Source organism: Scyliorhinus canicula, chromosome 5, assembly GCF_902713615.1.
Source record: "Scyliorhinus canicula chromosome 5, sScyCan1.1, whole genome shotgun sequence".
Lineage (NCBI taxonomy): Eukaryota > Metazoa > Chordata > Chondrichthyes > Carcharhiniformes > Scyliorhinidae > Scyliorhinus > Scyliorhinus canicula.
The window spans coordinates 221,536,779-221,550,604 of NC_052150.1; the positions used below are offsets into that span (position 1 = coordinate 221,536,779).

At 54.1% G+C, this 13,826-nt stretch overlaps 1 protein-coding gene across 2 annotated transcripts in view; it reads right to left on the minus strand.

The window, feature by feature from the left end:
- Positions 1-513: 513 nt before the first annotated feature.
- vill (villin-like) overlaps positions 514-13,826 on the minus strand; it is a 150,213-nt gene continuing 136,900 nt past the window's right edge. For both annotated transcript variants that reach the window (XM_038798570.1, XM_038798569.1), the window contains exons 19-20: positions 4,536-4,799; positions 514-2,440 (exon numbers count right to left, since the gene is read on the minus strand). In XM_038798570.1, coding sequence (XP_038654498.1) covers positions 2,327-2,440; positions 4,536-4,799 — 378 coding nt within the window. In that variant the 3' untranslated portion in view covers positions 514-2,326. The remainder of the gene's footprint in view (positions 2,441-4,535; positions 4,800-13,826) is intronic.

Here is a 13,826-nt window from a genome sequence, read left to right on the forward strand (position 1 = left end):
GCTTTGAATGCTCATTGCTTTTATTTTATTACACAAAACTAGCGCTGTAATAGTGTCAACTTGTCAGATCAGTTGAGAGGGAGAGGAGGAGGGGAATGCAAAGTTCGAGTTAGCAAGAAGCAAGATGTTATTCACCCCTCCCCCTGACCCCCCCCCCCCTTCAACAAAGGAAAAAACCGTGGCGAATTCCCGCCAGTAAACCATGCCCCCCCCGCCCCCCCCCCCACCCCCCCTCGCTCGGAGTAACAGAACCGGAGACTTCCTCCCCTGTCTCAATGGCAGTCTGGGTTGCTGTGGAGGGTCAGCTTACGGTGACTGTGACCAAGACACTCGGAAGCCCCTTGCTCTGCAATTGGGTCTTTACCCCCCGCTCCCGTTCGATCATTGACAACTTGGCATCTCTTGCTGGGCAATGTGGGTCGTCATAAGGAGTTGCCAACCCTCCAAAGTTGGCCTGGAGTCTCCAGCTCTAGTAGATTAACCTCCCGGACACTATCGTGTTTTTTTTTTTCATTACAAGCAAGGAAGTTTTCGCACTGGCTGTCGAGCGTTTGGTGAAGAAGGCCTGTCGACAGGAAAGGCTCTCCATAAACATCCGTCTCCCATGAGTTATTAAAAAAAATTGGAGATCGAGGCAAACATCCCTGGCAATCAAGAGAAATTTAATTGGGTAACAAGGTGCCCGCCCCCTTCCCCATTGGCCACCGAAAGGCAGTGTTACCTGGAAGACAGACCAATGGCAGGCGTGGGGGCGGGGCAGTTGCTGTTCACATGATTAAAACCTGGCTGACTGCACCCAATCAGAATTGGCAGCTGCAATGGGCGTGCTGTACAACTTGTTGGGATGATGCATATTTAAAGTCATTAAAAAAAAATAATCAAGAGTAATTTATTTTGGTGGACGGTGGGGGTGTGGGACGGATCTACTGTCGACATTCTGGACGGCGAGGCAGTTAGTAATATAAAACTCTGCGATTAATTCTTTTATTTTATAAATTTAGAGTACCCAATTCTTTTTTTCCAATTAAGGGGCAATTTAGAGTAGCCAATTCGCCTACCCGGCACATCTTTTGGGTCATGTCAGTTTCTCAGCAGGGAAGTTGGAGTAAATATCGCCAGGTCAGGATGGTGTTTGACTTGGAGGGCAACTTGCAGGGGTTAGGAGCTTCAGGAGGCCATTCAGCCCCTCGGTTCCTGTTGGGCCACTCAATGAGATCATGATCGATCTGCTGCCCAGACACCTGCTTCCCCTGTCTTTCCGGGCCAGGAGAGAATCCATGCCCCGGTGTTTGGGAACACAAACCCTCCCCCCTCCTCCATTCCTAAACAGCCCAGTCTGCTGCCCTCTAGCCCATCCTCGAAACGTGACCAAATGAAACTGCTCGGAATCAAGCCTCCCTTCCACGCCCGGAAGCCCGCTCCGCCCATTGCCCGATCCAGGGACGTTTAGGCTCCCGACTTGATATTCCCGAATGTAACTTCAAAATGAAAAAGGAGTTTCAAAAAATCCCAAAGCAGAGAGCTCGGAGCGGGAAGTCCGTGACCTCAGGCGTCGCTGATTGAATTAAATGAAAATGGCTTATTGCCTCGAGTAGGCTTCAATGAAGTTACTGTGAAAAGCCCCTAGTCGCCACATTCCGGCGCCTGTCCGGGGAGGCTGGTACGGGAATCGAACCTGCCTGGTCTGCTTTAAAAGCCAGCGATTTAGCCGAGTGAGCTAAACCAGCCGCTGATTGAGAGCTGCTCTTGGGGACATGTCTGGATTAGTGGCACACGAGGAAGAGGATTGACTGCTCAAAGACAGGACAAGGTGCAGCCTTCCCGGCTTGGCCGCTGGATTATTTCACCCCCTTCCTTTCCTCCCCCACATTGACTCGCTGCTGGAGTCGCGTTGCGCAGGGTAGTTGGCACGGTTACGGCTGCGTTCTGATCGGCATTCGCCACTCATGTTGGTTAGATGCCAACTAGACTTAGATTTGAAGTCACAATGGCACACGGGCAGGATGAACCACCCCTTGCAAGAAGACAATCTGTCCTTGGACGTTTAAAAAAAAAAATTGCTGTGGGCCTCCCACAGAATCTCAGAGTGAAAGCTTTCTTTCGACAAAATGTCGGCTACTATAATATTGACCTTTTAGAACCTGCAGCATTGCACGTGGAAAAAAAGAAAAAATATATATGTATATCCTGACTTCTATTTTCTACTGACTCCACCCCCCCCCCTCCCACCAGCCCGCCCCCGCCCGCCCTTCGCAGATACACGAGAATCCTTGTTGATTAAACCCCAAGATCCCACAGAGCAGTGACAGAAAAGTTTGGAAGCTGTTTAGAAAAGTTTGGCCTGTTTCTTCAAGATCATTTGTTTCCAGGAGGGCGAATCAGCAAACGCATCCCGTGACATCTCGAAAATATCCTGAAAGTCTGCGTCGGAAAGGTATTGCTGCGGAGAAGCCAAAACAACGTGCTTTATTTAGACAGGCGACCAGATGGGCGGAGGTTACTGGGCAGTTCACCCTTAAACTGAATCCCCGCGTCGTCCCCCCCCCCCCCCCACACTCCCCACAAAAGCCCACCTTCCCCCCCCCCTCCTCGCCCCCGATCCTGTCTAAAGCTCCGTTCATAGAATCCTACGGCATAGGAGGAGGCCATTCGGCCCAGCATGCCAATGATAGCCCTGTAATGTCGCTGGACGCGTCATTCTGAGAGGAGTCATAGAATCATAGAACTTACAGTCCAGAAGGAGGCCATTTGGCCCATCGAGTCTGCACCAGCTCTTGGAAAGAGCACCGTACTTAAGCTCAAGCCTCCACCCTATTCCCGTAACCCCCACCTCACCTTTTTGGACCCAGAGGGCAATTTATCATGGCCAATCCACCTCACCTGCATGTATTTGGACTGTGGGAGAAAACCGGAGCACCCGGAGGAAACCCACGCAGACACGGGGAGAAGGTGCAGACTCCGCACAGACAGTCACCCAAGCCCGGAATGGAACCTGGGACGCCTGGAGCTGTGAAGCAACTGTGCTAACCACTGTGCTGCCCCGTGATATTCGATCAATCAACGGGCACTTTCTCAACATGAAATTCCGCTAGCGTAAATGGCGTCTTGGAACTCCCTGGGGGTTCTCCTCTCCTTCCACCTTTCCCGACCTCTGAAGGGGAGGCGGAAAATCCCCCGCACCCCCCCGCCCTGGTTTCTCTTTTCACGGATGCTCCCGGACATGCGGAACTTTTCCACCATTTTCTGTTTTTATCTCGGGATTCCAACACCCGCAGCATTTTGCTTTTATTACAGTAACTCAGAGACTCCGTGAATAAACAAATAAATCCTCCTGTCCCCTGTAGATCTTTGCTTGTCAATTATTGGAAATCTGTATCCTCTGGTCATTAATCCATTGTTCAGTGCAAATTGTTGCTCCTCATTTACTCAATAATTCTGAACACTTTGATTAACTCCCCTAACATTCTCTGCTCCAAGGGGAACGATCCGAGCTTCCCATATATTTTCTTTACTTTCGGCCTCTGTGCGGAGTCTGTACGTTCTCCCCGTGTCTGTGTGGATTTCCTCCGGGTGCTCCGGTTTCCTACCACGGTCCAAAAGATGTGCCAGTTAGGTAGGTTGGCCATGATAAATTTCCCCTTAGTGTCCAAAGACAGGGCAGTGGGGGGGGCGGGGGAGTGGGCCCAGGTCGGAAGCACGTTCAGAGGGTCAGACTTGATGGGCCAAATGGCCTCCTTCTACACTGTTGGGATTCTATGATTTATAACCTTCCACAAGTACGGCGCCCAGATTGAGACACAGCAGCCCGAGCTGGGGCTGAACCAGTGCCAGGTCGCGATTTTGTCGCGTTTCTGGGACAAGAACGGAAGAATGGACAAGAGGGCAGCACGGTAGCATTGTGGGGGCAGCACGGTAGCATAGTGGTGAGCACAATTGCTTCACAGCTCCAGGGTCCCAGGTTCGATTCCCGGCTTGGGTCACTGTCTGTGCGGAGTCTGCACATCCTCCCCGTGTGTGAGTGGGTTTCCTCCGGGTGCTCCGGTTTCCTCCCACAGTCCAAAGATGTGCAGGTTAGGTGGATTGGCCATGATAAATTGCCCCTTAGTGTCCAAAATTGCCCTCAGTATTGGGTGGGGATACTGGGTTATGGGGATAGGGTGGAGGTGTTGACCTTGGGTAGGATGCTCCTTCCAAGAGCCGGTGCAGACTCGATGGGCCGAATGGCCTCCCTCTGCACTGTAAATTCTATGAAAGAACAGAAAATGCTGCAAATACTCAGCCGGCCTGGTTGGGGGTCTGTGGAGAGAGGAACAGAATTAATGTTTCAGGCTGATGATATCCCAGTGCTGACGCTAACTCCGCTTCTCTCTCCACAGTTGCTGCCAGGCCTGCTGAGGATTTTCTGCTCTTGTTATTTGCTTGCCTGTTTATCAACCTCCTCAACTTGCCCAACCGGCTTTAAAGATGCGTGTGCGACCCCCCCCCCCCCCACCGATCCCTCCGGCCTCTGCGAAGGTGCACCATCTCTGACTCACCTCCTTCTTTTCAGGGTCAACGTCCTTGGGCAGCTCATCAGCTGTTTTGTTCATCAGCAGTTCCCGCTCGTAGCATACTCTCCCATTGACGAGGGTTCCTCCGGAGGAGGTGGGGGAAGCCGAGCTGCTGCCTCTGGAAACTGGAGGGTTGATGGGGGAGGCAGCAAAGGCCGGGGGCTGGGAGTGGGACTGGTACTGGGAGAAACCAGAGTTCGATGCCGGGCTCTGGCTTCCCTTCCTGTTCAGGTCTGTGTCGTTGAGGTCCTGAATGTGAATGAAACAGCTGTTAGAAAGATGTAAAAGCTCTGTCGAGAATGTAAATAACCTACAAGAGTAAATAAAGCATCATCTGGGGCGGCACGGTAGGACAGTGGTTAGCACTGTTGCTTCACAGCGCCAGGGTCCCAGGCTCGATTCCCGGCTTGGGTCACTGTCTGTGCGGAGTCTGCACGTTCTCCCCGTGTCTTCGTGGGTTTCCTCCAGGTGCTCCGGTTTCCTCCCACAGTCCCAAGACGTGCAGGTTAGGTGGATTGGACCTTAGTGTCCAAAGGTTAATTGGATAGGGCTGTGGATTGGGCCTAGATAGCCTTATCTTTCGGAGGGTTGGTGCAGGCCCGATGGGCTGAATGGCCGCCTTTGGCACTGTAGGGATCCTTTGGAGTATGGGAAGGTTACATCCGACTTAGCAGAGTTCCTGCCCTGGGGAATCCATTCACAAGCTCTCCAGTTTGGAGATATTGGCTGGTCAGTAATTTGAGGCTTCTTTCTCCTCCATCTCCTTCTCTCCACCCCCCCCCCCCCCTCCCTGCCTGCCTCTCCATTACTTCTCTCTTGCTCACCTTCAGCTCCTCTTCTTCCATTTCACTTTCCTCTCTCATTCTCTCTCTCCCCATTCCATCATTTTTCTATCTCTCTCCCTCCTCACTCTTCCTCCCTCTTCTTTGCACTCCATCTCTTCCTCTCTCTCTCCCTCTTTTCGCTTTCACTCACTCTTCCCACTACCTCTCCTCACTCTTCTGCCCTGCTCCCTCTGTCCTCCCTTTCTCTCCTTCCCTCCATCTCTCACTCTTCATTCCTCTCTTATTTTCCATCTCTCCCTCTCTCCTGCAAACTCTCCCTCCTTCTTGCTCTCCCTCATTCGCCGGTCTGAACCCCTCTGCCTTGCCCCATCTCCCACTCTCTCCTCCTTCCCTCTCATTCTTCTTCCCTCTCATCCCTCTGTCTCTCTTTCTCTCCACTGCCTAGCTCTCTCGCTCACTCGCCCTCCCTGCTCCCTGCACTCTCTGTCTGAGAGAAGAGAGGTCTAATACAGGTAGGGAATATACAGCGAATGGTAGAACCCTCAAGAGTATTGACAGTCAGAGAGATCTAGGTGTACAGGTCCACAGGTCACTGAAAGGGGCAACACAGGTGGAGAAGGTAGTCAAGAAGGCATATGGCATGCTTGCCTTCATTGGCCGGGGCATTGAGTATAAGAATTGTCAAGTCATGTTGCAGCCGTATAGAACCTTAGTTAGGCCACACTTGGAGTATAGTGTTCAATTCTGGTCGCCACACTACCAGAAGGATGTGGAGGTTTTAGAGAGGGTGCAGAAGAGATTTACCAGGATGTTGCCTGGTATGGAGGGCATTAGCAATGACGAGAGGTTGAATCAACTCGGTTTGTTCTCACTGGAACGGACGGAGGTTGAGGGGCGACCTGATAGAGGTCTACAAAATTATGAGGGCCCTAGACAGAGTGGATAGTCAGAGGCTTTTTCCCAGGGTAGAGGGGTCAATTACTAGGGGGCATAGGTTTAAGTTGCAAGGGGCAAGGTTTCGAGGAGATGTACGAGGCAAGTTTTTTTACACAGAGGGTAGTGGGTGTCTGGAACTCGCTGCCGGAGGAGGTGGTGGAAGCAGGGACGATAGTGACATTTAAGGGGCATCTTGACAAATACATGAATAGGATGGGAATAGAGGGATACGAACCCAGGAAGTGTAGAAGATTTTAATTTAGACGGGCAGCATGGTCGGCGCAGGCTTGGAGGGCCGAAGGGCCTGTTCCTGTGCTGTACTTTTCTTTGTTCTTTGAGGGCAAAGTGAGTTGAGATGGAGGTTGAGATCAGGGGAGGTGAGGATCACTCGATTACTGAGGCTGAGGGAGGCAGTGAAGAAATTTCAGTGGGGAAGAGGGGATGGGAGGAAGAGGAAAGTTTGAAGGAGGTGAGAGGGACAGAAGGAGATACTTGGCTAAAAGGAGGGCAGGCTTCCAGAGGAGAAGAGTGCAAAGTGAGATTTGTTGATAAGGACCAAGCAGCCACCATGAAGTCTGGGTGGGATTCACCCGGGAGACGGATAACTGAGTGCGGAAGTTTCAGTAAAGACCATCACTTGTGAGCCAATTTCTGCCCTCATTTACCCCAACTAACTATAAAATATTACAAAATATTCCCTCTTAACAAATATCCCCCCCCGCCCGAACTCACGCGCGCGTTGTCCCTCCCCCCCTCCCCCCTCCCCCAAAAACAAACAAAGCAACAATCAACATCAAACATGAACTGCGAGCAAATTTGCCCGCATTTCAACCGTAAGTAACCCACCACAACCGTTGTTGCCACCCCCCCCCCCCCCCCTCCCCTCCCCCCCGGGTTGCTGCTGCTGCGACCTCTGTACCCTATCTCTGAGCCAAAAAGTCGAGGAAAGGCTGCCACCGCCTGAAGAACCCTTGTACCGACCCTCTCAGGGCGAATTTAACCCTTTCCAACTGGATAAAGCTTGCCATGTCATTAATCCAAGTTTCCACGCTTGGAGGCCTCGCGTCCTTCCACTGTATTAGTATCCTTCTTCGAGCAACTAGGGACGCAAAGGCCAGTACTCCGGCCTCTCTCGCCTCCTGTACCCCCGGCTCCACCCCAACCCCAAAGATCGCTAACCCCCATCCTGGTTTGACCCTGGATCCCACCACCCTCGACACCGTCCTTGCCACCCCCTTCCAGAACTCCTCCAGTGCCGGACATGCCCAAAACATATGGACATGGTTCGCTGGACTTCCCGAACACCTGACACATCTGTCCTCACCCCCAAAGAACCGACTCATCCTTGTCTCCGTCATATGGGCTCTATGTAGCACCTTAAATGGAATGAGGCTAAGCCTCGCACACGAGGAGGAAGAATTAACCCTCTCCAGGGCATCCGCCCATGTCCCATCCTCTATCTGTTCTCCCAGCTCCCCCTCCCACTTGGCTTTCAGCTCCTCTACTGATGCCTCCTCCGCCTCCTGCATTACTTTGTAGATGTCCGATATCCTCCCCCCTCCGACCCAGACCCCCGAGAGCACCCTATCACTCGCCCCCTACTGGGGAGCAAGGGAAACCCTTCCACCTGGCGTCTAGCAAATGTCTTCACCTGCAAATGTCTAAACATGTTTCCCGGGGGGAGCCCGAATTTCTCCTCCAGCTCTCTCAGGCTCGCAAACCTCCCATCTACAAACAGATCCTTCAGCTGCCTGATGCCCACCCTGTGCGAGCTCTGAAATCCCCCGTCCATGTTCCCCGGGATGAATCTATGGTTCCCTCTTAACGGTGACTCCATCAGACCTCCCACTTCCCCCCTGTGTCGCCTCCACTGCCCCCAGATCTTGAGGGTGGCCGCCACCACCGGGCTCGTGGTGTACCTCGTGGGAGGGAGCGGCCATGGCGCCGTTACTAGGGCCCCCAGGCTTATGTTGCCACAGGACGCCCTCTCCATTCGTTTCCAAGCTGCCCCCTCCCCTTCCATCATCCACTTGCGCACCATCGATACATTTGCCGCCCAGTAATACCCCGAAAGATTGGGTAATGCCAGCCCTCCACTCTCCCTACTCCGCTCCAAGAAGACCCTCCTCACCCTTGGGGTGCCGTGCGTCCACACGTAGCTCATGATGCTACTCGTCACCTTTTTGAAAAAGGCCCTAGGGAGGAAGATGGGCAAGCACTGAAATAAAAACAAAAACCTCGGGAGGACCGTCATTTTAACGGACTGCACTCTGCCCGCCAGCGACAGCGGCACCATGTCCCACCTTTTAAATTCCTCCTCCATCTGTTCCACCAGCCTGGAGAAGTTCAGCTTGTGGAGAGTCCCCCAGTTCCTTGCCACCTGCACCCCTAAATATCTAAAACTCTTTCCTGCTCTCTTAAACGGGAGTCTCCCGATTCCCTCTTCCTGGTCCCCTGGGTGTATCACAAATACCTCATTCTTGCCCAAGTTTAGCTTGTACCCCGAGAAGTCCCCAAATTCTGCTAGCAGTTCCATCACCTCCGGCATTCCCCCTTCTGGGTCTGCCACGTATAGCAGCAGGTCGTCCGCGTACAGCGATACCCGGTGCTCCTCCCCGCCCCTTGTCAGCCCTCTCCACCCCCCTGAGCCCCTCAGTGCCATCGCCAACGGTTCAATTGCCAGTGCGAAGAGCAGGGGGGACAAGGGGCACCCCTGTCTGGTCCCCCGGTGGAGCCCAAAATACTCCGATCTCCTACCATTCGTCACTACACTTGCCGTCGGGGCCGAATAAAGCAGCTTCACCCATTTAATAAATCCCTCCCCAAATCCAAACCGTTCCAGCGTCTCCCACAGGTACTTCCACTCCACCCTATCAAATGCTTTCTCCGCGTCCAATGCCACCACTATCTCCGCCTCACCCTCCACTGCCGGCATCATGATGACGTTTAGCAGTCTCCGCACGTTCGTATTAAGCTGCCGCCCTTTCACAAAACCCGTCTGGTCCTCGTGTATCACCCCTGGCACACAATCCTCTATCCTGGTAGCCAGGATCTTTGCCAGCAACTTGGCGTCCACATTCAGGAGCGAGATAGGCCTATATGACCCACACTGCACGGGGTCCTTGTCCCGCTTCAAGATCAGAGAGATCAGTGCCTGCGACATTGTCGGGGGCAGAGCCCCCCCCTCCCATGCCTCGTTGAAGGCTCGTACCAGCACAGGGCCCACCAAATCCGCATATTTTTTGTAAAATTCCACCGGGAACCCGTCTGGCCCCGGCGCCTTCCCCGTCTGCATATGCCCAATCCCCTTGACTAGCTCCTCTAACCCTATCGGCGCCCCCAGCCCCTCTACCAGCTCCTCTTGGACCTTGGGGAACCTTAATTTGTTCAAGAAGCCCTCCATCCCCCCTCCCCTCGTCGGCGGCTCTGACCGATACAGCTCCTTATAGAAGTCTCTGAAGACCCCATTTACTTCTGGCCCCTTCTGAACTACGTTCCCACCCCTCTCCCTCACTCCCCCAATTTCCCTAGCCGCATCCCGCTTGCGGAGCTGATGCGCCAACATCCTACTCGCCTTCTCCCCATATTCATAAATCGCGCCCTGCGCCCTTCTCCACTGTGTCTCTGCCTTTCTGGTGGTCAACAGGTCAAACTTAGCCTGCAAACTACGCCGTTCCCCCAGCAGCCCCTCCTCTGGTGCCTCCGCATATCTCCTATCCACGTCCAAAAGCTCCCCCACCAGCCTCTCCCTCTCCTGTCTCTCCCTCCTTTCCCTATGTGCCCGTATGGAGATCAGCTCCCCCCGGATCACCGCCTTCAGGGCCTCCCAGACCATCCCCACCTGCACCTCCCCCGTGTCATTAATGTCCAGATATCTTTCAATGCTCTTCCGGACCCTCTTACACACCTCCTCATCCGCCAGCAACCCCACATCCAGGCGCCACAGCGGACGCTGGTCTCGCGCCTCCCCCATTTCCAAATCTACCCAGTGTGGCGCATGGTCTGAGACCGCTATGGCCGAGTACTCCACTTCCCGTACTTTCGGGATCAGTCCCCTGCTCAATACAAAGAAGTCAATTCTAGAATAGACTCTGTGGACATGGGAGAAAAAGGAATACTCCCTCGCCCTCCCAAACCTCCAGGGATCTACCCCTCCCATCTGCTCCATAAACCCCTTTAACACTTCTGCCGCTGCCGGCCTCCTACTCGTCCTTGAACTCAATCTGTCCAGCACGGGGTCCAGCACTGTGTTGAAGTCCCCCCCCCATGATCAGGCCCCCTGCCTCCAGGTCCGGAATGAGGCCCAGTAGGCGCCTCATGAAGCCAGCGTCGTCCCAGTTCGGGGCATACACGTTAACCATCACCACTTTCTCCCCCTGTAGCCTACCCTTCACCATGACATATCTACCCTCTTTATCCGCCACCACCTCCGCCGCCACGAACGACACCCTCTTCCCTACCAGGATCGCCACCCCCCGGTTCTTTGCATCCAGTCCTGAGTGGAACACCTGTCCCACCCACCCCCTTCTCTCCGCCACCTTCAAATGGGTCTCTTGTAGCATTGCTACATCCGCCTTCAGTCCCTTCAAATGCGAGATTACTCTCGTTCTCTTGACCGGCCCATTCAGCCCCCTCACATTCCAAGTGATCAGCCGGGTCGAAGGGCAGCCCGCCCCTCTCCCCTGCCGACTAGCCATATCCTGTCACCTGCTCGCCCCGAGTCAGCCCTCCCCTTCTGACCCGCTCCCCATGGCGATGGCGCCCTCCCCCCACCCCTCCGATCCTCAACTTCTCCTCCCTGGCCTTTTCAGCAGCAACCCGGTAGCCCCCCTTCCCCCCTCCCCCTCTCCCCCCAGGCTAGGACCCCTCCTAGCCGCGATGCACCCTCCATAGTACTTCCGTAAGTCAGCTGGTTTACGCTGACCTGGCTGCCCCTGCCACAATCCGACTCCTCCCGGCGTGGGGGACATCCCCCCCCTTACCACCCCTCCCTGACCCCGCTCCAGCGCGGGAAAGGGAGCCATTGCTGACCACGCCCCTTCCTCCCACCCTCCTCCCTCCTCTGCCCCGCGCGCGGGAAACCAGAGGAAAGCCCGCGCTTTCGCCCTGCCACTCCCCACCCCTCCATCTTCAGTTCCACCCCCGTCCCCGATCCCACACCGATAAAAAGAACCCCCACAAGAAACACATACCCCCGGTACTCCCCCCCCACCCCGCCCCCCCAACATAACATTATAAATAACAGAAAAAAGAAAAAAACCTGGTAAAGAGAAAAAAAGGGGTCCAAAAATACAGCCAAGTAAAAATCCAACCAAAAGAAAGCCACGTGTCCAGCTTAAAGTACCACAGCGGCAACGACCGCCAAGTATCCCCTGGTTCTAGTTCGAGTCCAGCTTTTCTTCCTGGACAAAGGCCCACGCCTCCTCCGGGGACTCGAAATAGTGGTGCTGGTCCTTATAGGTCACCCACAAGCGCGCTGGCTGCAGCATCCCGAATCTGATTCTCTTGGCATGCACCACCGCCTTCGTCCGGTTGAACCGGGCCCGCCGCTTTGCCACCTCCACACTCCAGTCCTGGTAGATCCTCACCGTCGAGTTCTCCCATTTGCTGCTCCTCTCTCTCTTGGCCCACCTCAGCACCCTCTCCCGGTCACTGAGTCGCTGGAACCGAACCAGCACCGCCCTCGGGGGTTCGTTTGCTCTTGGCTTCCTGGCCATTACTCTGTAGGCCTCCTCCAATTCCAGGGGCGAAGGGACGGTCCCTGCCCCCATCAGTGAGCCCAGCATTTCTGCCACGTACCTCGGGAGGTCCGACCCCTCCAGCCCTTCTGCCAGGCCCAGGATCCTCAGGTTTTTCCGCCTCATGCGGGTATCCATCTCCTCCAATCGGTTTTGCCATCTCAGGTGGAGTGCCTCGTGCACCTCCACCTTTCCCACGAGGACCGTGGCCTCCTCCTCCCTCACAGCCATCTCCTGCTGCAGCTCCCGAATTGACGCCTCTTGGGTCGCCTGGGCTCCCATCAGCCTGGTGGTCGTCGCGTTCATCGACTCCAGCAGCTCCACTTTCAGCTCCGTGAAGAAGCGCAGGAGAACGGCCTGCTGCTCTTCCGCCCATTTCCTCCAGTCCTCGGGTGCGCCGCCGGCCGCCATTTTGGGTTTCTTCCCCCGCTTTTTTCGGGGAGCTGCTGCCGCTTTTTTTTCTGCCCCACTTCGGGTGACGACCATAAATTTTACAGGGTTCTCCTCTGGGAACCTTCCCCCACCAGGAATCGTCGTTCCAGCGCCGTTAGGGGCCCTCCAATCGGCCCGAAAACACCTTCATCGCAGGAGCAGCCAAACGTGCGACTTAGCTGGTCATAGCCGCAACCGGAAGTCACAATAAGTAATTTTCATTTCATTTTTTTCATTTCACCACCATAAGACAAGGAGCAGAATTAGGCCACTCGGCCCATCAAGTCTGCTCCGCCATTTAATCATTGCTGATATTTTTCTCATCCCCATTCTCCTGCCTTCTCCCCATAACCCCTGATCCCCTTATTGATCAAGAACCTATCTATCTCTGTCTTAAAGACACTCAGTGATTTGGCCTCCACAGCCTTCTGCGGCAAAGTGTTCCACAGATTCACCACCCTCTGGCTGAAGAAATTCCTCCTCATTTCTGTTTTAAAGGATCGTCCCTTTAGTCTGAGATGGTGTCCTCTGCTTCTAGTTTTTCCTACAAGTGGAAACATCCTCTTCACGTCCACTCTATCCAGGCCTTGCCATATCCTGTAAGTTTCAATAAGATCCCCTCTCATCCTTCTAAACTCCAACGAATACAGACCCAGAGTCCTCAAACGTTCCTCATACGACAAGTTCTTCATTCCAGCGATCATTCTTGTGAACCTCCTCTGGACCCTTTCCAAGGCCAACACATCCTTCCTTAGATACGGGGCCCAAAACTGCTCACAATACTTCAAATGGGGTCTGACCACCCCCATAACCAACCTTCTCCCTGTCATAATATACACCAGTATATCATGGTGCAGACGCACACTGATGGACACACACAGGGACCAATCAACATGTACAAACACCGCAGCCAATCACCAGTTAGAATACACACACTATAAAGGCAGAAGGCACCACGGTTCCCACTCATTCTGGGTGCTGCCTCTGAGTGTAACAGGAACTCATCCAGCCCAGCACAGACTCACACCACGTGCTGAGAGAATCAACTGGTTCGGACAAGGCTTAGGTCTCTAGTTTAAGTTTGCATTATTTAGACCCACAGTCCTCGTGTGTTAGTTAGAAGTAGTTAATAAAATTGAGTTGAACCTTCATCAGTATTGGAAGTGTCTGTTCATCTCTCAAGCCTACATCACTCCCCAGCCCTCAACCCCCTTCCACCTGCCCTCTCCACTTGCCCCCTTTCCCACCATGCCCCCAACCACCCTCCTCCCCTGCCCTCGCTGACCCCGCCACCACAACCACCCCACCACCCTCCCCACCCTTCCACTCCCCCCACAACTACCTCCTCCATCATTCCCTCACTCCCCAACCACCCCCTCCACCTC